Source organism: Chelmon rostratus, chromosome 16 (assembly GCF_017976325.1).
Source record: "Chelmon rostratus isolate fCheRos1 chromosome 16, fCheRos1.pri, whole genome shotgun sequence".
In the NCBI taxonomy this organism is placed as follows: domain Eukaryota; kingdom Metazoa; phylum Chordata; class Actinopteri; order Chaetodontiformes; family Chaetodontidae; genus Chelmon; species Chelmon rostratus.
In genome coordinates, this window is record NC_055673.1 from 25,133,768 (window position 1) to 25,156,014 (window position 22,247).

The 22,247-nt window shown below is 40.7% G+C and overlaps 1 protein-coding gene across 1 annotated transcript; it reads left to right on the forward strand.

Annotated features, from left to right (window-relative positions):
- Nucleotides 1-966: 966 nt before the first annotated feature.
- Nucleotides 967-20,049, forward strand: LOC121619253 (ankyrin repeat and MYND domain-containing protein 2-like). The gene is made up of 10 exons (XM_041954815.1): nucleotides 967-1,033; nucleotides 2,029-2,093; nucleotides 9,663-9,801; nucleotides 9,949-10,047; nucleotides 10,125-10,285; nucleotides 12,865-13,079; nucleotides 16,394-16,529; nucleotides 16,732-16,860; nucleotides 17,644-17,767; nucleotides 19,895-20,049. The coding sequence occupies exons 1-10, from the start codon at nucleotides 967-969 to the stop codon at nucleotides 20,047-20,049; spliced, it is 1,290 nt and encodes a 429-aa protein (XP_041810749.1).
- Nucleotides 20,050-22,247: the final 2,198 nt, after the last annotated feature.

Here is a 22,247-nt window from a genome sequence, read left to right on the forward strand (position 1 = left end):
TTCTTGATTGTCTTGCAGTTTATTATATTTTGTCTTTGTCTTCTCCTGATGTTACCTTTTGTAAAGCTATGAAAAGAGAATGAAAAAGTGAATTGTATAATACATGTGGAAATGGGGGTATAGATTTAATATGCCTTTCAGCACTTGATTGCAGTCAGGAGGCTCCTGTTGAGTAAGGTGGGGGGAGAGGTCAGTGGTCTGTGATGTGGAGTGGAGTGAGGACAGAGCTGCTGGTGTCAGGGATGTTTCAGGGGAGAGGGAGGGGTTCTGATGCCCACTTCACCTCAGTTTTGTCCGAAGATGTAAAAACCCTGGTGTCAGGGAGGGAGGCTGTGTCTGGTTACACACAGTGTGACTTTTCTCCTGTTCCTGACTCGGCCTAAGGTTTAGCCCGGTTTTGGTTTGTCTGATATGTTGGTGACGGTATGGTTCAAAATTAATGTTGCTCCAGGACCATCACTGCAACCGACCAATCACCTTTTTGTCATGTTATAGCTTTGCCACCTGTGTTGGTGTGGTCCCTACAACATCATAATTAACGTAAGCTGCTATGTTTCAGCAACCAGGCTTCATTCATCCCACCTCAGCTCCACCCTTGTTCCACCTCTTTGCCCATTTTTGGATTAGTCGGGAGTTTAGACCTATACCATTGCACAGCTTGAAATGGGTAATGTCATTGTTCTAGAGCATCTTTGGTACGATTTAAAATGGCTAGTTATGACCACCTTAGTTTAAGATCAGGCATAAGTTGCCTCTCTCTCGTCTCCCCCTTTGTGGGCTCTAGTGGTATGTTCCAGGGATGGCTCAACTGTAGTGTTGATTCTGTCCTGTAGTTTATTAGTCCAGTAAGCTGGACCAAACAGCAGAGTTGTTTCAAACTGTCAACAAAACTTAAGAGATCAGATCAAAATAGTTCAGTTTAGAAACAGACAGCCATTCAGACCAGAACACAACTGATCAGAGAGGATGGCTGTACCTCAGAAAGGAGATCTGTCAACATCTGAGAGGAAGATCCTGCAAGTTATTGCTGCTGGTAAGTAGTACTGGTATATGATTACACTTTTAGTTTTTTTTTTTTTTTTTGACTCTGTCATTATTTTTCCCCTTATTATAGACATAGTATTATTTTTTTGTTGTGAAAACTTTGTTTAGGACAAACATGGTGTATACATTTTATTCCATTTTCATCACCTTATAAATGTTTAGGCACTCACTCACAAAATCATTTTGTAGCACAAGAAATTGTTCAAACCTTGACATTGCACTGTATTCAAATCAATATTTACCATTGGGTTTTAATATTACTGGATGTCATTACTGTATGCCTGCAAAGCTTCACTAATAAATGAGAAATGAAAGGGGGACATTTGGCGGCCATGGCAACATTTTAGAGGTAAAATTATCACAAGATTATATATCATGGATGTCTAATTTCTGAATAATTTCCAAAATGTTTCCTGAACAGGAGTATGCATTTTGCCACTAATTGTGGGGAATAGGCACTGTTTTCAATTGATATGGATGCAGCTAATTAATTTCAGTGTAACCTAAAGAGTCTTTTAGTAATTTCACAGCAGGTCAGCTAAACAAAATTATTAAATATATCTGCATGCAACATGGTTTACCGCATATGAAGATCCAACATTAAATAAATGGTGAATCAATATCTGTTTGGTTTTAAATTGTGCTTTTCTTTCATGGAAAAACTCCCTTTTTTCCCTTTCCCTATAATTAATACCAGATTACATTGTTCGTGCCAAGAAACTTCTTAGGAAATTACTGGGAAATTATTCAAAAATTGCAGACCAATAAATTAAAAGCTTGACTAAACTACTTTGTGAGTAGGAGAAGGTGTATGACTTGTTTTGATGTTTGTTTTCATTTAGATCCTCCATCACAACTCCAGTCAGGGCTTGAACTACGAAGAAATATAAATGCAGTTTCTCCTCTATTGTTGCTGTTGTTTCTTGCAGGTCCAAACCTGAAACATGTCTGTTACATTTTTACAGTGATATTTTTGGTTTGCAGGTGATGTACAGGAGGTTGCCCAGCTGCTTGCCAGCAAAGACGTACGAGTCAACTGTTTGGATGAGGTGCGAACATGGAAGGGAAAATTGGTTTAGTGTTTGAAGTAGTAGTATTTTATAAATGATAATTTATGTTTGCCAATAATAACTAAATAATTTTCTTAACTGTGACCTTATTTTACATCCTAAAATCCTCACTCCCGACAGGTATTGTCCTATAAATTTCAGCCTAATTTCCATTTGTATTATGATTGAAGTCATGATCTTCCGTATGAACATAATGAATAGCCATTTTTTGAGTCCATATTTTAAATTTTAGAAACTGTGGCTCAGGAGGTAGAGCAGTCGTCTAGCTATCAGAAGGTTGGTTGTTCGATGCCTGGCCTGGCAGTCTACATGTCAAAGTTTCCGTGGGGTGAACCCCAAATTTCGCCCGATGCTGTACATCAGTGTGTGAGTCTGTTGATGCTCGTAATGAGCAGGTGGCCTAGTTACCATTGTGTGAATGGGTGAATGCAGGCTTCTGTTGTAAAAGTGCTTTGAGTGGTTGTCAGACTAGAAAAGTGCTATATACAGTCCATTTAGCATTCCATACCCTATTTGCTTATCAAGTGACCCCATGTAAGGCCCCAAACCCACAGTTGAGAAACTCCACCCCAACTTTTTCTATTTTTAATGTTATTTGCTGATACAGTGGAGCTCAGTGGCAATTGGTTTGTGGTGCTCAAAGTTACAGGAGATTCATTTTGTGTTGGCACTTATGGCACATATGTTATCCATTGTGAGACATATGGAGACGACTCTTGAGAAGCAGACGCAACCCTTGAAGGTGTGTGATAATAGCATCACGCCACTACATGTAGCTCACAGACTCCTTCAGACTGCCTGTCTGTCAGAATCAGGTGCGGTGAAAGAGCTTCTGTGTGTGATGTAAGGCATACACATGAAATTTGTACATGAATGATTTATAGTTTGCTCATCTACTTGAAGGGTTGTCTTATTAGAGGATCTGCTGCTGTTGCCTGAATGAAGGTCCAGTTTTCTCCAAATGCAGTCAAATAAAATAATTTAATTAGAATGTTTACTAAATTTTGTTCATCATAACAGAAAACATTATATAGTAATAACATTATAGTATCCTGATTCAGAAAAAACTGAATATAGGACCTTTATTATATTTATATTTATTATATTATATAAATATTATATTTTCATTCATCATTATTTCCAACATTCTTTCAGTGTCCAAGGACCATTCCATTGTTTTCACACACTGACTAGAATTCTACTTTCCACAGCTGCTATATATAGCAAACTAAATTTTGTTGAAAGATTTTGTGCATAAAATCTTTTGAGGTTGATAGATAGATGAATTGTGTTAGAAACCATGTTTAAATGTAGATTGTACAGAAATGTCAATGTCTATTACAATTATTTATAAAGTTCTTAACTAAGGGTTACATTATACACACTTTATGGTGCTCACTTTATACTGGATACCTCAGAAGTTATTGGAAGGCACCAGTAGTAGTTACAGTACAGACTGTGTGGACAGACAAGCACAGTCACTGATGTAATCAAGTACACAGAATCCCTGTACTGTCAAGTACACAGTCTATTATTAAATAACAATTTCATTTGATTAAATTCAATTTGACTTTCTGTAAATCACTGAGTGTAAAAATTTTAGTCATTTATTTTTGACTATATTTCAAATAAATACTTATGTATGTGTTAAAATATATGTATTTGAACGCCATAGGTCAGGCATGTTTAAACTATTTCTTAAAGGGCCGTGCTGCAGGTTTTCATTCCAACCAAGGAGGAGCACACCAGGCTGGACTCATTTAATCAGCTGATCTCAGTCTTCAGCTGATAATTAAGTGACCTCTTGACTGGTTGCAACACAGACCTGCAGCCACACGGCCCTTTATGGAATTGTTTGGACATGCCTGCTTTAGGTTCATGCACGATGTCACACTAAATACAAGACCAGTTTCTACAATATGACGTGTTGTTATAGGTTGAACTACCAACAGTATATAAAGTTGTTAAAATCAACCTGGAATTCCATTCATCAGGTGGACATAAACACCACTTGAAATGTATTTGTTGCTCTGTGTCTGCTGGATGTGTAAAAAAGGAACTCTTTCCCAAAGGGGTGTGCATAAGATGGACATGACATCATCATAACCTTGACACGACTGTCATGTACATGAAGGAGTATTTATGAAAGTTTATGACTGTTATTAAGTGATATTTGGTCAATTTTGTAATTTCTTAGGCAAAGTTAATAATGTTTGACATGTCTTTTTATGTCAATTTGACATTAACCAACAACATAATCATCATAAACAGGCCATTTGCAGGGCTAATCAATCAATCTCACTTAAATATTTAGCTTCACCTTTTGTAATGGTGTGAATAATTTCCTTGACCTTGACTACAGTGGTACAATTTAAACCTGTCATTAAGATGGATGGTGTTATAAGGCCAGTTTGATGACAGGGAATACAAAAAAACTGTAGTGAGCTTGGTGTAACTGTACCCACCATTAGCTAGTTAGTTCAGAGAGCCATGCAGATAGTGCTCATGTGAACATTAGCTTACACAGCCCTGCGTTACCAATCCCAGCAAGTCTCAGGACTGTATTCCCTGTTGTCAAAATGGTGGTTCCGATCCAGCCATGTTCACTGAGATGCTGCAGAGCCTGGTACAGTTGGCAGCACTTAACCGTTATCTTTAGCAACAATTATAGCATAATTTGATAGTAATTTGATGTCTGTCTGATTGCTCTCTGCTTTGCTTGCACTGTTCTGCTGATATCCTTATTTCTTCTACCAAAAGCTACAGAAAGTTGATCCTGGATACGTATAAAAGACTCTACATATTATTACTTTTAATGCTTCTTCAGTACTGTGTGATCTTCAAAGAGCACAAGCCCTTTTGTTGTGTCTGTCACTGGAAACTCGGATTAGGACAGGAACAAGATGGCGAAATCTGTTGGCTGCACGAGTGACTGACTGAGAGAATTGCACAGGTTGAAAAGATTGAAATGCTGCCTCAAATACAGTACATGAGAATGACGAATTCATTGACTCTGAAACAGACAGACAACTGTACAGCAACCTATCACAGATTTGACCTGCATGCTACCCTTGATGTGTCCTAATGCCACAAGATCAGTTGCTGACACTCCCAAACCAGCCTTCCCTAGTAATGCTTCTTACTGGCACAGCAAGACCAAAAGCATCGATTCCAGCCAGGACTTGGGCTTACTCTGTCCACTGCAAAGGCAAACCCAGCAAGAAAAGAAAAAAGTCTGAAAATCTAACTATGGCTCAAAGTTCTATCAGGGAGCTCACAGGGTTGCCAGTTATCCTCTCTACAAATCCAAACACAAAGATTATTATTTATGATTGGTCTTTGACTTTCTGCAAAAGAAAACTGGCTTTGAAGACCTGAGAAAAGAGGGCTGGGGCTTACTGCGGCAGCAGGGAGCAAACCAATAGAGGGAAGGGTCCTTTAAACTAAATGACCATGACACTGCACACTAATCAAAAAGGGAATTGTGAAGAAACCACCACCACCAGGGAATTGGACTGCTGCCTCAGCCACAGTGCCTGTCCAACAAAAAGAAGAAACAAAAGTTAAAACCGTGCCATGAAATGCTTATCACTGGTGACAGACAATAATCACTCATAAAAAAAAACATTCACAAACACATTCACACGTAATTCCTAATTCACCTTTTCTACAGAAACAAATACACACAGAGAATCACAAAGCTCATCTATTAGAGTCAGGAGGCATTTCTTGGGTTTATTTTCATAGGTCAACTGCTGAGTCCAAGAAGAGGGGTTTTTGTTGAGATAAGGAGTCATTCATCTGTACTTTAACAGTTGGTTTTGTATCGAGTTGAGTAATTACTCACCTCTACTGCAGCCCTTTGAGTAATAAATTTGAAAATCCCTGCACTAAAGGGTACCGTGTGTGTCTGTATGAGACGCCGGAGGCCGTGACAAAGAGGCGGTTTTTGATGCACTGGAATAAGAAAGGGCTGGTTGTTCTTATTTTTATCTGGTGCTGCTCAACCCCAGCATTGTCCTGTCTCTTCCTCTTCAGCTCACAGGAAACATCAGGCATTCCAGTGTATGAATGATGATTGATGTGTAAATGGATGAATGCTGGTTTGTATTGTGAAAGTGCTTTGAGTGGTCAGCAAGACTAGAAATGTGTTAAAGTATAGAGTGGTCCACTTACCATTTACTAACTACCTGGAGCTGGAGGTCTGTCGCTGTGTGTTCTCTTGTGATCTTTTGCATCCAATATGGTGTAGTTGGGACGTGGCTCAGGACTGAGTATACATGTGCAGCCATGTTGCTGCTGGACATCTTATTCCCAAACCTTTGCACTGTGTACACAGCCTCTGCATTAACTGCACAAGTCTCTTCAGCAGTCTCTGGCATCTTATCGGGACATTTTCAGAGTCTTTCCTGTTCATCATGGCAACCAGGAGCTTGTGGTCAGTGATCAGTTTAAAGCTGTCAAGTCAAAGGTATTTCTGAAAATGTTCACATCCCCAAACACATCCCCAAGCATTCTTTCTTTATTTGGGAATACCTGGTCTCTGCAACCATGACTCTCCTGGATTAGTAGGTCACAGGTTCCATTCCTCATACTGCTGCAACAGGACCCCATCAAGCCTGTAACAGCCAGAGTCAGCCGACACCACAGTGGGCCTGGTAGCATCATAGGCATCATTATCGGTTTGTATAGTGGTTGCCCTGCTTGTATAGTGTTTGCCCTGCTGTAGAGAGCTCTGAAAAGTTTTGAGGTTTTGGGAATGTTTCAATCCCAGCCTCTTTCTCTTGTTCAAGTCTCACGAAACTCTTATCAGTGATGTGCCTCAGGAAGCAAATCTGCTGCTGTTTGAACTTAAATTTAGCTTTGTTTAATTTTAGGCCTGCTGCCTTGATCACTGCTATAGATGTCTATCATAAATCGCTTTGGTTTCTCCATGAATTGAGGCTGTAGAACTACTGTTCTCTCAATCCCCTGGAAGGTTTCTGCCATTTTGCATTGGAAGTTTTCTGGCACGCTCAAATAATGTGAACAGTTTAGAACCTGATGGCCATGACATGGTTTGGGCTTGCTTATAGCTCCCCATCTTAGCTGCCATGTGTTGGAGTTTTCCCTGGTGAACGAGAGGGTCGCTGCCCTACGCCTTCGAGTTGGGGACAGGTGCCTCACTGTTGTTTCGCCCTATGGGCTGAGCAGCAGTGTAGAGTACCTGCCCGGGCGGTTGTGGAAGCAAGAACTCGGGTATGGGAAAAGCCATGGGGGAGGATTACCAGTCGGCCTCAAAGAGATTCTGGCAAACAGTCCGGCGCCTCAGAAGGGGGAAGCAGTACCCTGCCAATACTGTTTACAGTAGAGGTAGGGAGCTGTTGACTTCGACTGGGGATATTGTTGGGCGGTGGAGAGAATACTTTGAGGATCTCCTCAATCCCATTGTTACGCCTTCTGTAGAGGAGGCAGGGGCCCAGAGGATGGCTCATCCATCACTCAGGCTGAAGTCACAGAGGTAGTTCGGAAGCTCCTTGGTGGCAAGGCACCGGGGATGGATGAGATCCACCCGGAGTCCCTTAAGTCTCTGGATGTTGTAGGGCTGTCTTGGCTGACACGCCTCTGCAACATCGCTTGGCAATTGGGGACAGTGCCCCTAGACTGGCAGACCGGGGTGGTGGTCCCTCTATTTAAGAGGGGGACTGGAGGGTAAAGTCCATTCAAGGGTGCTGGAGAGGACAATTCAGCCGATAGTCAAACCTTGGATTCAGGAGGAACAATGCAGTTTTTGTCATGGTCTCCCTCCGCAGGGTGCTTGAGGGTTCGTGGGAGTTTGCCCAACCAGTCCACATGTGTTTTTGTGGATTTGGAGAAGGCATTTGACCGTGTCCCTCATGGCATTCTGTGGGAGGTGGTTCGGGAGTATGGAGTATGGGGCTCTCTACTACGGGCTGTCCGGTCTCTGTATGACCAGAGCAGGAGCTTGGTTCGCATTGCTGGCAGTAAAGCAGACCTGTTCCCAGTGCATGTTGGACTCCGGCAGGGCTGTCCTATGTCACTGGTTCTGTTTTTTAATTTTTATGGACAGAATTTCTAGGTGCAGCCAAGGGCCAAAGGGAGTCTGGTTTGGGGACCACAGGTGAGAGAGCTTCAGGGTCAGATCATAAAACTCTGCCCTTAAAATACAGACAACACCATATATAGCGTGCCGTTTTGTCTAGCTCCACCCATATCTTTCCTATCTCAAAGACCAGATCATGCTCTGGGCATTGTCCCACTGAGGAATGTTCTCCTTTGCGACAATCTATGTCTATATCTATAGAAAATTTAGTCCTAATAGCCCCTCAAACATTACCACCTCTGGTGTAGCTTTTCCTGATCAGACCCTATGTGGCCCTGTGTGGCCTCATATACCACAACTAAGAGTGGTCTACCTTCCAGACATCAGTTTACCCCTGATCATGCTTAATCTGACATATATTTGATATTTGATCCGATCATATACCTCACTCTTTTCTATTTTCTGCTTTAGGTCAGCGACCATAGCAGTTCACAACTCTATGGACAAGTATTTTCAAGTATTTTGGAATGACACACTTGTTCCAAATGCCCTCACTTGTGGCACTTCTTACATTTACTCAAGCAGGGCATTCATTTTTAACATAATGCTGGGTCCAACACCTACCACTGTTTTGGGCATTTCTAGGTACACTTGTTGCTTCTCATGCCATGTTTGCATTTTAGCTGGTGGCATGGTAGATGGTTATTATTATTATAATCACCAAAGGAGGAAGTGGAATAGCTAAACATATGACACATCAAGCATGAGAGGGACACAGAGAAAACATCGGAAACTGAATGGTAAATGTATTTATATAGCTTTTTGGTCCTATTTACCCAGGACCTAAGATGGACTTAAAACATAGGCTCAATTGTCAAGAACGTGCAACAGAGCATGTACTTCCTGCGACAGCTCAGGAAGTTCAACCTGCCTCCACAGCTGCTGATCCAGTTCTACACATGAATAATTCAGTCTGTTCTATGCACATGCATCATCGTCTCCTTGGGGTGTGCCACCAAACAGGACAAGAACAGACTACAACGTACTATAAGGATTGTTGAGAGAATTATTGTTGTCAACTTGCCCTGCACTCACGACTTACACCCCTTCAACTCCAGAGGAAACAGACAGGAAGCATCACTGCAGACCCCTCACATTCTGGACACAACCTGTTCCAACTTCTCCCATCTTACAGGCACTACTGATCACTGAATGCTAAAACAACCAGACACAAAAAGTGTGTCTTCCCACAAGCCGTCACCCTGATGAATAGTCATACTGCACATTGTAAATTTCATTGTATATATGTTGTTTATTGCCTCATCATTCTTGGTATATATTGTTCAATGTTTATTTGTCCTTTTTACCTTTTTGTCCTTGTTGAACTGTATGTCCTTTTTAAAGATGAAATACATTGAGTGCAATGTTTAAACTAGAGTCAAATTCCTCGTATTCTTGTGTACTACACCTTATTCTGAGGTAATGTTGTCTCTCTGTTTTTTAAGTGTGGCATGACTCCACTGATGCACGCAGCCTATAAGGGCAAGGCAGATATGTGTCGTTTGCTGCTGCAGCATGGAGCCAATGTCAACTGCAACCAACATGAATATGGATACACTGCTCTCATGTTTGCTGGCTTATCAGGTATAACAATGTGTGTCACTCAGTTTTGCAGGCTGGTTTAACTAGACTAGCATTAGCCCTCATTTCAGTGAAGATAACCATTGTTGGTGCAATGCTGTATTGCAGTTTTATTGCTAAATATCAAGCCACTGATTCCATCTCCTGCAGGCAAGACAGACATCACCTCTATGATGCTGGACGCAGGAGCAGAGATAGACCTGGTAAATTCTGTGGGTCGCACAGCTGCTCAGATGGCAGCATTTGTCGGTGAGACAGGCAAAGACAGCCAGTTAACTATTGACTGTGAGGGTGCCTACATCTTAAGCTTTATGTTCTTCTTCTAGGCCAGCATGACTGTGTAACAGTGATCAACAACTTCTTCTCACGGGCAAGGCTGGAGTACTACACCAGACCACAGGGGCTGGAGAGAGAACCAAAGTTGCCCTCCAGGCTGGCAGCACCCCTACACAAGATAATCATGACCACCAACCTTAACCCGGTCAAGGTGAGGCCTGCTACTAGTTCAATTTAAATGCAATTTTATTCATATAGTGCCAAATCACATCAGAAGTTGTCCCAGGACAGAGAGAGAGAGGGATGCACAACTAACAATGACACCTACAAAAATTGACATTTCACCAACAATAAAATATTGTATATGTAGTAAATTGCCAATGTAAGTATACTGTATATTTATGTGTATAGTATATGCTTATACAGTATTATTATCAGATATGACTTATATGTGCGTTATAACAACACTATGAATCTGATAATAGAAATATGACTAATAGCAATAGCAGTTGATAGCAGTGGATGTCAGGCAGGGCCATGGCAGGAGGCACAACCATAATCCACAATCCAGGTGTGGCCACTATCCATGGTAACCTGCAAGACAAGAAAGCGCAAAGACTCCAGGAAAGAATTGACGTTAGTAATATGCCTAAATTGGATATGAACACATATATATGGTGAGGGAAAGAAGGCTAGAAGAGATCATCATGGGAATTCCCCTGGAAGTCTAATCCTATAGCATTATAACGAAGGGCCAGTCCAAGGCAACCCTGAGCCAGCCCCAACTATAAGCTTTGCTCTACTCGCTTGTAAATTTGGCAATTATAACACATTAAGTCATTCCTTCCTTTGTGTGTTGTTAACAGCAGATCAGCTACACGTATGAGTGCAATTCACACTACTGCACACACAGTTATTTCTTACTGTATATAACATTAATTTCCCACACGTTTAACTTTAATTTTTCATTCATTTCTGTTGAATAATACATCTTTTGTCACTTTCATGGCACATAATGGACGTATAATCAGCAATTAAAGGCAAGTCTCTTTCAGTCTCTGTCTCTGTTACTTGCTCACTCTTTAAACATTTTGTGTTGGCTTAAAACAAATATCTGTGTGTTGTATAGCCTACAGATGCCAGCACATCATGTATTTTTTTCACACCTATACCTAAAATGCAAGCTAGACTACCTCCAGATGTGGTCAGGCAGATCCGATCATGATTGATTTACACCTTGCATAAAAATGTGTCCAGGTACAGATCACTTTTTAATAACAGGTAAAATGAAGTCATAAGGACCAAATTTTAGGGCAATTCCTCCCATACATTGTCAAGATATTGCACTCAAGACCAATAATATCAATATATTGGAGCTTTCAGGAGATCATCAATGTCATTACTGATGGTCACAGGAGGATGAATCCTAATGTTGCATCAATCCATCCAATATTTATCGAGATATTTTAGTCTAGACCAAAGTGGAGGACTGACCAAATGATCAAACAACCAACTGGCAAGCTAATAGTCTTAGAAGTAAAATACCCTGAGCTAAATGACATCAATCAATTCCTAATATTTAGCTGGAATCACGTTTATTCTTCGGTGACTTCAAAGATTAACAGCAATAAAGACTACATCCTTGAAGAGACTAAGGATTTTTGTTAATGGCTGTAGTATGATGCTGATATGTAAAGTGAGCGTGGAAGATTAATTTACAGTAAGGCTTGGATAGCCCAATGCCCTTTGAATTTCACAAGGGTCTATGTCATCATTGTTGGCTCTGCTTTAATCCACTGCCCCCACTGTGGCATCCTTCATCTAAATATATACGACTGGGACTCAGTCAGCTATATTAGGTAGCACTTGTGTGTTAAAATATTACAGAGTGTGTACAGGCCTGAGAGAGGCATAATCTGTGTGACTTTTACAATGACAAAATTATCTCATCCTTCGAGGAACTATCACTGAAATTTGGCCTACCTAAGAGTCACCTTTTTTTTCATGTTTAGTACTTGCTTACGTGCAAAAGCAGTGTTCCCATTTCCAGCCGCCCTCCGGATGGCCCCAGGTTGACTGACTATTGGACAGAAATACTCAGAACCAATCAAAATGTTTTCCATATAGCTACAGATCCTAACCCCTTAACAGCTATATTTGGAGTCGCAAAGAATGGCTTTCCCATAGCCATGCAGAGTGTCATAGCTTTCAATACATTTTTGGCCAGGTACCCCATTCTACGTCTCTCCTCCTAACCATAGTAGAGGGATTGTGAAGGTCTTAAGAAAAAATGAGATTCTCTTTAAAAGGATCCCTTAAAACCTTTGGTGACACCTGGGGACTATTTTTAGATTATATAGACACGCTGACTGTCCTGCCAGATGACATTACAAGCAACAAGTGAATCTACCTTCTTTAATTATTGCTATTGTATTTACTATCTCTATTTTATGTCCTAAGAGTAATGTAAGTTATTGCCTATATGTTTGTATTTTACAGTAGTGTTTGGGTTTGTTCCTCATTTTCTTAGGTGAAGGTCTGATGGTTCGAAGGGGTTCAGGGAAGCTCTTTCTAAAAGGGATGTGGTAATAGGAAGGAGGGGTGCAACTGTTTGGAACACTGAAACATCTAACCGCACATTCTGCATAAGCTATGAATAACACAGTATGAGGTGGAATAACATATTGATATACTGTGCATACTGTCTCTTCCTGTCCCAAAGACATTATTTTTGCCCTCAGAGGAGCTCTGTCCAGAAATGTCTATCTAACCAACTCTCCAATCTGTCAGATAGTCATGTTGGTGAAGGAGAACCCTGTGCTGGTTGATGTGGTGGCTCTGGACAAGTGTTACCGGGTAATGGACCTGCTGTGTGAGCAGTGTGTGAAGCAACAAGATATGAATGAGGTCCTGGCCATGAAGATGCACTACATCAGCTGTGTGCTGCAGAAATGCTTGGCCTTCCTACAGAAACAAGATGACAAGCTGGACGCACTTGTCAAGAGGTGAGAACTGAAAAGAATAAGTCTGTCCCATGATTTGACTTACACAAATCACACACAAGGCCTCCAAGATAATTGGCCTGCCAACCCCCAACCTCCTCATAGAGCCCATACCATAGCACATACCCCTCAACCCACACTTTGTACTCCTCCCATCTGGCCGCCATTACAGGTCGCTGGAAAAAAGTGAAGTTCAGCAGGAGTTTAGTCCCCTCTGCCATAACAGAGCTGAATAGAAGATCCAAATTGTAATGTGCCTTGAGTTTGTGTGTCTGTGCATGTAAAGTTTGAGAATGTGCTGTTGGTGGGTGCATGTTGTTGGGTGCATGGTGTATTGTTGTATTCTTGAGCCGTAAGAAAGGTGAAAACAATTTTCCGTGCAAAGGACAAATAAATCTAAATCTCATTTAAAATGAGCGTAAAGCAAGAATGACAAATGATTGTCAACATATTTTCCAATCAATTTCCTGTCACTTATCAATTGATCGTTTCAGCAGTACATTTTCATATATCTTGTACAGAAAACTCATACTTTGTGAAGTAAATTATATGTAGTGAAGTAAAAAGTACAATATTATAGCACAATAAGGTTCAAGGTTCAAGGTAACTTTATTGATACCTGTAGGTAGATTTGTTTTGCAGTCTGGAGAGGGCATCTCAAACATTATGCACAACCTTTAAAAACACAGGACACATACGGAAGACAGATTAACAGCAGGCATTGACAGGTACTCCCAGCAGCTCACTGATCATTGTTAAAAGACTAAAATAAATAAATAAAATAAATAAAAGTCATTAGATATCACTAAAAATGCCAAGATAAAGACCTGTAAAGAGCATGCTAAGAAAACATAAGAGCATGATACGAGGGACAGTAATACAATAATAAATAAATAAGTAAATAAATAAGTAAGCAAGTTAAGACCACGTTAAAATAGGACAGACCTCCTATTTAAAAGAGAAACAGCAGCAGGTACAAAGCTGTTCCTGTAGCGAGTGGTCCTAACTCTCGGGACTATGAATCTCCTTTTAGATGGTAGCAGCTGGAACTCACTGGCCAGTCGCTGTACCTGCCGAGTGTACAGCGACTGTTGGCACAGCTGTGACTCCCCAATGAGCCGACCAGACCATTTAATGATCTGGTTCAGTGAGTTCCTTTCTTTCACAGGCAGGTTTCCAAACCATGACACAAGTGAAAAAGTTAAAACCGGCTCAATAAAAGCACGATAAAAAAGTTTCATCATGGTCCTATCAATGTGGAAGCGGGACCACGTCCGCAGACAGAATAAACGCTGGTGTCCCTTCCTGCTCACAGCTTCACAATTTCATTAAAAATTCAAAGTGGAGTCGATGATAGTCCCAAGATACTTATAAAATTGCACTTGCTCAATGGCTTGTCCCTTGATTGTGATGAGTTCAGGTTTAATGGCATTTTTCCTAAAATCAATGGCCATGTCTTTTGTTTTAGCTTCATTGACCTGTAGGTGTGAGTCCTCACACCACTTGACAAAGTTGTCAACGACAGGGCCGTGACTGTTTTCTGACATCTGCCATCTGCTTTGAGAGAGAGAGAGTGAGACAGAGACAGACACAGAGAGCAAGAGTTCCAGGGATGGACAGAAATCATAGTATTGACAACTCTAATAGATTTATAGCTGTATGAAGACTTCCCCATCTTCCGAATCGTGGTCGGAAGATTGCCGGTTCGATGGGGAAAATGTGGGTGTGGTGGAGTATTCCCTCCCCCTCCATTAGCCGGCTGATGTGCCCTTGAGCAAGGCACTTAACCCCCCCAATATGCTCCCCGGGTGCTTGATTGCAGCCCACTGCATGGTGTGTTTTTTGCATGGGTGTGTGTTTCCCCTGTGATGGGTTAAATGCAGAGAATAATTTCCCAGTCTTGGGATCAATAAAGTAAATAAACTTAAACATAAACTAAACTTGTATCATCTGAGAACCTTTGGAGGTGGCAGCTGGTTGTGTTCTGTCTGAAGTCCAATGTTTAGAGGGTGGAGAGGAAAGAAGAGAGCACAGTACCCTGCAGAGCCCCAGTGCTGCAAACTGCCACATCCGACACACAGTTGCGAAGCCTTGCAGTCTGTTGGTGAAGTAGTCGATGCAGCCAGGTGACAGTGTACTCCAGCTCCTTTCAGCTTCCCCCTCAGCAGTGAAGGCTGGATTATGTTGAAAGCACTGGAGAAGTTAACATGACCCTCACTGTGCTCCCAGTGCTCTCCAGGTGGGAAAGAGAGTGATGGAGCAGGTCGATGATTGCGTCTTCCACACCAATGTAGGGTTAAGTATAATCCTCACCAACCAACCTGAAGTGGTTGGACTCCCTGAGATGCACAGTGTTTGACACTAGAACCACGCAGAAAGTTTTCCACAGAGATTCATATTGAAGATGTGTTGAACATGGAGAGGCCGGATGGGGGACGAGGGGTGGCTCCTGTTGAGTGAGGTGGGGGGATGGGTCCCTCGTCTGTGATGTGGATTGGAGAGGGGTGAAGGCATGTGAGGATGGAGCTGCTGGTGTCAGGAACGCACTGTGGGGGAGGGAGGGAGGGATAAGCCTTACTATTTAAAGTTAAGGTAAAGGTAAGGAAAGGGATTTTCAATTCAGTTCTGGATTTTACAGGGAGCCAGTGCAGAGTGGCTTATATCAGAGAAAGATGATCTCTTTTCCTTGTTTTTGTCAGAACAACCTGTACAAACAAATCGGTCTAAAAAGTAGGATTTAAACCGTCTTAATGCATTTCCCTTAATACCAATGAAGTGTTCTGGTAAGATCAACAAAGAGAGACAAATCCTTTGTCTGAAGCAATTAGAAGATCGTTTGTGACTTAAACCAATGCTGTCTTTGTGCTATGATGCACTCTAAATCCTGACTGGAATTTCTCAAACAAACTCTAGGTAGAATCGTGTTGATGTTCCTGTCGGCTACAACTTGAGCCCTGTTATTTCTTTACATTATGGCAAATTGTCACCATTAAAAGTACGGTGAATTAGCTACTGGCAGCTCATGTTTGTAATATAACAATTGATGAAAAGACAACTATTACTGAATTACTCTGATACTGAAAAAACTTTCTCAGGCAAGTTTTGTAGCATCTTTTGTCAATAATTTTAAATTGTTTTTATGGACATTTATGAAAATCAGAGATATTTATTTTCTCAGATATATTGTGCATAATGAGAATTTGGGTTGTGCTATAGGGAAACCCATGGAGAGTCTAAAATGAAAATCTATATTAGAATCATTCTCATAATAAATGCCACCTCTTTCTTCTATTGTCCTTCGTCTGCTTGGGTCCCAGCCTGTTGAGGGGGAGAGACAGTGATGGCTTCCCACAGTACCAGGAGAAGTTTATCCGGGATTGCATCAAGAAGTTTCCTTACTGTGAGGCCACACTCCTTCAGCAGCTGGTGAGGGGCATTGTACTGGTAGAGATTGTAAATGAAAATGATATCAGGGAACTGAAGTGTAGTATATAAAACATAATTTTAGCAAAAGGCCTCAGTGACCAATGAGGAAGAATATTGTTGGAACAGTGGTTAGTAGCTGATGATTACTGATTACTGAGATTACTGAGAAATCATTGTCTTTTTAATCATTGTTGTACAACCTTTACATGCCATTGCATCGTTTTTCAAGGGCAAAGACCCAACAGCATTATCAGTGTTGACCCAGGCCCTGACAGGCCAGATGGCCTTTGCAGATGCTGACTACTGTGCTACTTGTGGTGATAGAGGAGCAGACAAGAGGTGCCCCCTTTGTAAAACAGTAAGTAAATTGACAAGCAGGATGCTGAAATGGTAGCTAGGGCATTAACACATATACAATATATGGCCAAAAGTCAGTGAACACCTTAACACCACAACTGTATAAGCTTGTTGGACATGTTATTCTAAAACCATGTCCATGACAGTGAAAAAGTTTGGATAGTGGCAGTAGCAGGCATTTTGGAAGGTAGCATCCTGCTGGCATCTGCCAAACCAAGATTTGTCCATCAGACTACCAGGTAGTGAAGCGATTCATTACTCTAAAAAACATGTTTCTCCAGTGGCATGCTTTGCATTCTAGCTAACACTTCCCATTGTAGATGTTATATAAAGCTTAGGTGCAGCTGCTTGGCCACAGAAACCATTGAATTTCATGAAGCCACATTTACAGTCACTGAACTCCTTATGACATATTCTAAATTCTAAAGATTTACTGTGTTGCATTTTATGCTATCAATGTAGCTGAAACACCTGAACCCAATATAAGTTGTGTCCTCTAACTTTTGTCCATATGATATACATCTGCAGTGACAAAATTGGACAATAACTTTTAACAGAACAACAAAGTCTTAAAAATAGCATTTATAATTATATTCTATAATTTATTAAAGTGATGGAAAGGTACATTTCACATGTACATAGTTGGGATTCACATTATATAACGGCACCATGAGATTATCCACTGTTGTTTTTTTCGCCTTTAATGTAAAGAAATATGGTTGTTTAATCATGCCATCAAATCTCCATGTTGAACTACCTCCAGGTCATGTTCTTTGTCTTTAAGGTGACTTACTGCAGCTTGACATGCCAAAAACTCCACTGGTTCACCCATAAAAGGATGTGCAGCGCCCTGCAGGAGCAGGATGCTGACCTGGAGAAAGACACTCCAAGGCTGAAAGAACTGAAAGGTCCTCATCTATTATCTGGCCTCTATTGTTATGTACCATATACGTGTGGGTCACAAACTTTGTTCTGGAGACATATTGTTCATGGATGCCTGTAACCCCTTTCACTCTCTGTGCATTGTATATGTATCCTGTTGTCTTCAAGTACCTGTCAGGTGCATGGCAGACTGCCACTGAGCTTCTTCATATTTAACCTAAAGGGGAACCAATTTTACACATCAAAGTGTGTTTCCAGGAATTGGGGAGTATATGAAAGTATACTGTATGTGCATAATAACAATAATAAGTATATAGAATAGAATAAATGACTAATACAAATAATGGTAGCAGTGGGCATCAAGCAGGTCCACGGCAGTAGGCGTAAGAAGAAGCGTAATATCAAGCCCGTGGGCTTTCAAGATGATGGACTCAAATGCAAGAACTCAACACTAAGGCAGGTTGCAAGCCCTCAGGATGTATTTATTACAAAAATGCTCAAGACAAAAAGGCAAAACACTGGATATTCAAAGTAGTAAACAAAAGTGCAAGGATATTAAAAGTAACAACAAAAGGCGCAAGGTTATCAAAAAGGGTAACAAACAAAAGGCGCAAGGATTTCAAAAATCTAACAAACAAAAAGAGCTAAGTAGTCAAAAAGTCCAAAGAGTTCTGAAACGAGAGGAGAGTAAGGTTTCACAATAAAACAGGAAGAGCATAACAAGACTTGACGCCAATGAACAAAGCACATTAACAGACACGGCGAGACATGACATGTGAAGACTCTGGGGAAGAAGCCGAGTTAGCAACATGCATTAATTGGACATGAATGCAAACAGTTGGAGAGGGAGAGGAGGAGACATCATGGGAATTCACCTGGCAGTCTAAGCCTGTAGCAGCATAACTAGGGCTAGTCCAGGCAAGCCAGAGCCACCCCTAACTGTAAACATTATCAAAAAGGAATGTTTTAAGCATAGTCATAAACATGCGGAGGGTGTCTTTACTCCAAACCAAGAGTTGAAGATGGAAGAGGAGCTTGACAGCAGAGTGCTCTAGCTCCCACTCTGCTTTTTGAGAATTAAGGAACTCTAACTCAGATCACTGTATTCCCAGAATGCAGTGTTCTACTGGATTAATAGGGTACGATGTGCTCATGCAATAGCATAGCATAGCAATGATAACTGTTTCCTGATAATCTTACGTAAAGGAAGTGATGAGTGTGCATGTAATTTTTGGTGGTATATAAGACTAGAAAAGCACCAACTCAATGCAGTCCATTCCATTTACACCACTTTAATAGTATTTAAGTGTTTTCATTCAATTAGTTTTCTTACAGTGATTATGAACAAGATTTCCCTGTCTATCAAACCGCTGGAAACAATGTAACAGAAACGGACCATTTTTCCGACGACCCATTATTCTGAGATTCCAATACTTCTAAAAAATCCCTCTAATGTAATGCTAGTGTCAGTTGCTTGGTTAGCGTTTGAGTTAGATGGTTAGTTATATGGGTAGGTTTAGATGAAGCTAGAGCCAATCAGAGGCAGAGTATGAACAGGTGTTTATGGAACACCTGGAAAAAATTTACAAAGAATAATGAAGAGAATCGGAATGATGAGCTGTCAGAACAATTACATGGCATCATGGCAACAATGTGTGTGTGGATTAGACAAATATTCAAGCTAATTAGGTGCTGGTCAGTGTATTATATTCAATATTAAAGCTAATTAGGTGCTGGTCAGTGTTTGAACTTTCAATTTTTGGACAGAGCCTGGCTCACTGTTTCCTTCCCCCTAGCTAAGCTTCACCTTGTTGTCCCTGGCTGCCACCTACCTTCACTTCAAAATAGTTTAACATAGCTCCTTGATATGAATACATCAAGGAATTACAATATATTAAATGTTTGAACAGTTCAGATTTGTTCCCTGAAAACGAACTGTGACTGTATTTAAAAGAACTGCCTCAGCTCAGTACTGCAGGTATTATGCTAGTTGGAGGGGAAATACAGATTTTTTATCAGTTTCAGAGTCACTTCCATTCATGCATTCTGTTTCATTTAAGTTTTAGCAGCAGGCCAGTGAAGTCTTAAGACAGGCTACACTGTGCTATCTTGTGTTAAATAGACATAATTACTCCAACTCTTCTCTCTGTTAGATGATGACAGTGACCTAGTGATGGAGACGGCCAACTTCCTGCAGGAGCTGTGTCTGCGGGCAGAGGAAAAGGTGGCAGCTGCTGGAGCCTGCCCTACAGAGCTTCTGGCTTGTCCCTCCATGTCTCCTGAGGGACTTTTCTGCTCTCAAGATTGAAGCTGGACAGCCTATCTGCTGATCATTTTGTGAAACTTGACAAAAATTACATAACAGAACAGAAACCATGTCAGCAGGGTCCATCCTATCTTAATAATCCAAAATGCAGTTAGTCTGATGAGTTAAGTCTAACGTCGGTAATTTCTTAGTGGAACAATTTTCTCAATAGTGTTAAGGAGACCGTTTGGATGTGTCTCACCTGAACTCCACAACTTGATCACAAAAATCCACAGTACATCTCAAATGTCCTATTTCACTGGGTAGCTTAACTTGTGATATTACATTTTCAAATTATCATTTTTTTAGCAGGATACTAAAAAAAGATAATTCATACTTTATGAATTATTTTGCATGTAGACCTGGGGGACCAATCATGGGCTGAAATGAGGTATTAATATGACTTTGGTTTGTGTGCATATCAACAAACTGAGGAAGAAAAAAAAATCCTAAATTTTGGCCAAATGAGCCTGGTTGAAAGCTGGCAATGTGGTGTGGTGTGGTAAGGGGAAGTTGTTCAAAAGAAGCCAACCATGAAATGCAACAGGAATTGCTCAGTTTGAGTTAGGCCCAGGACCTTTGTTGCATGTTGTTCCCCGCCTCTCTATCTTCTCTCATTTCAAGGCTTTACTGTCACTACCTAAAAAAGGCATAAAATGCCAATAAATAATGACTAAAAGAGGCAATAGGTTTGTTCATGCATACATACCATACATGTGAAATGTCAGAATAATAGTAGAGAGACTGATTTAGTTCAGCTTTTATTTCTTTCACCACATTCCCAGTGGGTCAGGAGTTTACATACACTTTTTGGTAGTATTTGGTAGCATTGCCTTTAAATTGTTTCACTTGGGTTTGCATATCCTTTTATGGGTGAAAATTGTTGGAATTTTCACCCATTTGTCCTGACAGAGCTGGTGTAACAGTCAGGTTTGTAGGACTTCCTGCTACCGCACACCTTTTCTTTTCTGCCCACAAATTTTCTATTGTTCTGAGGTCAGGGCTCTGTGATGGCTCCAATGCCTTGACTTTGTTGTTCTTAAGCTATTTTGCCACACAAGTATGCTTAGGATCATTGTTCTTTAGAAGGCCCATTTGTGACTAAGCTTTAACTACTTCGCCGATGTCTCGAGGTGTTGCTTTAATACATCCACATAATAAAACATAATAATACTTTCTCATAATGCCATCTGTTTTGAGAAGTGCACCAGTCCCTCCTGCAGCAAAGCACCCCGACGACATGATGCTGCCTGCCCCCTTTTCCTCCAAATGGAACAATGGTCATTATGGCCAAACAGTTACATTTTTGTTTACTCTGAAAAGGACATTTCTCCAGACAATGAGATCTTTGTTCCCATGTGCAGTTGCAAACTGTAGGTTTTTTTTTTTTTTTTTTACACTAACATCAGGCTTTAGTCTTCAGTGGGAAAAGGTGCAATCGACAACCCCTTACCACAACATTTCTTGTTGTTCATTTTGCTTCCTGTCTGCTGACATAAATGCTAAATTTATGTTCGTACTATAGAAAGTTTGGATTCCCATGAATTGATTTATGCAAACCACTTCAAGTCACAATCACAACAGGAGGAACAATAAATCCAACATCAGACAACTGTGTTTAAAACTGACACAACATTGAGGCAACTTACTGATTACGTGTCTTAGTGATCCACAGATCAATAATAGTAAGACAAAATACGTCAGGTAACTTTGACAAAGGTCCACACCATCCACTGAAGTGAAGATATTCAGTTCAAAATAAGATGATAATCCATAGAGAGATGTTTCTTTCTTTCAAATTAACAAGCAATGTGGTCATATTTTGCTTTTCTTCTGTGTTTTCCCCATTACAACTTCTGGAAAGGTATGCAGAAAGGCACTATCTTGGCTCCAGTTACTCTTTGGTGGCTCAGCTTTCAAATGACACCTCACCTGACCAATCGCAAACAGAGAAGCCAAAAACCATCTGATTTGAACGAAGGTCCTCCTTCTCTTCTCACATGTGAATATAGCCAATGAAATTCTGAACACACCAATATGCTAATTCACTGGCTTATTTTACTGCTCTGGTACCTCAAATCAGATATTTCAGTGATAATAACAATATTATGCACAATTTGAAGTGATGTATATAGTAAATGGCCTCAATATAAAATATAAATAAATAAAATATATAGAGCAAATATAGGTATAAATTCCTT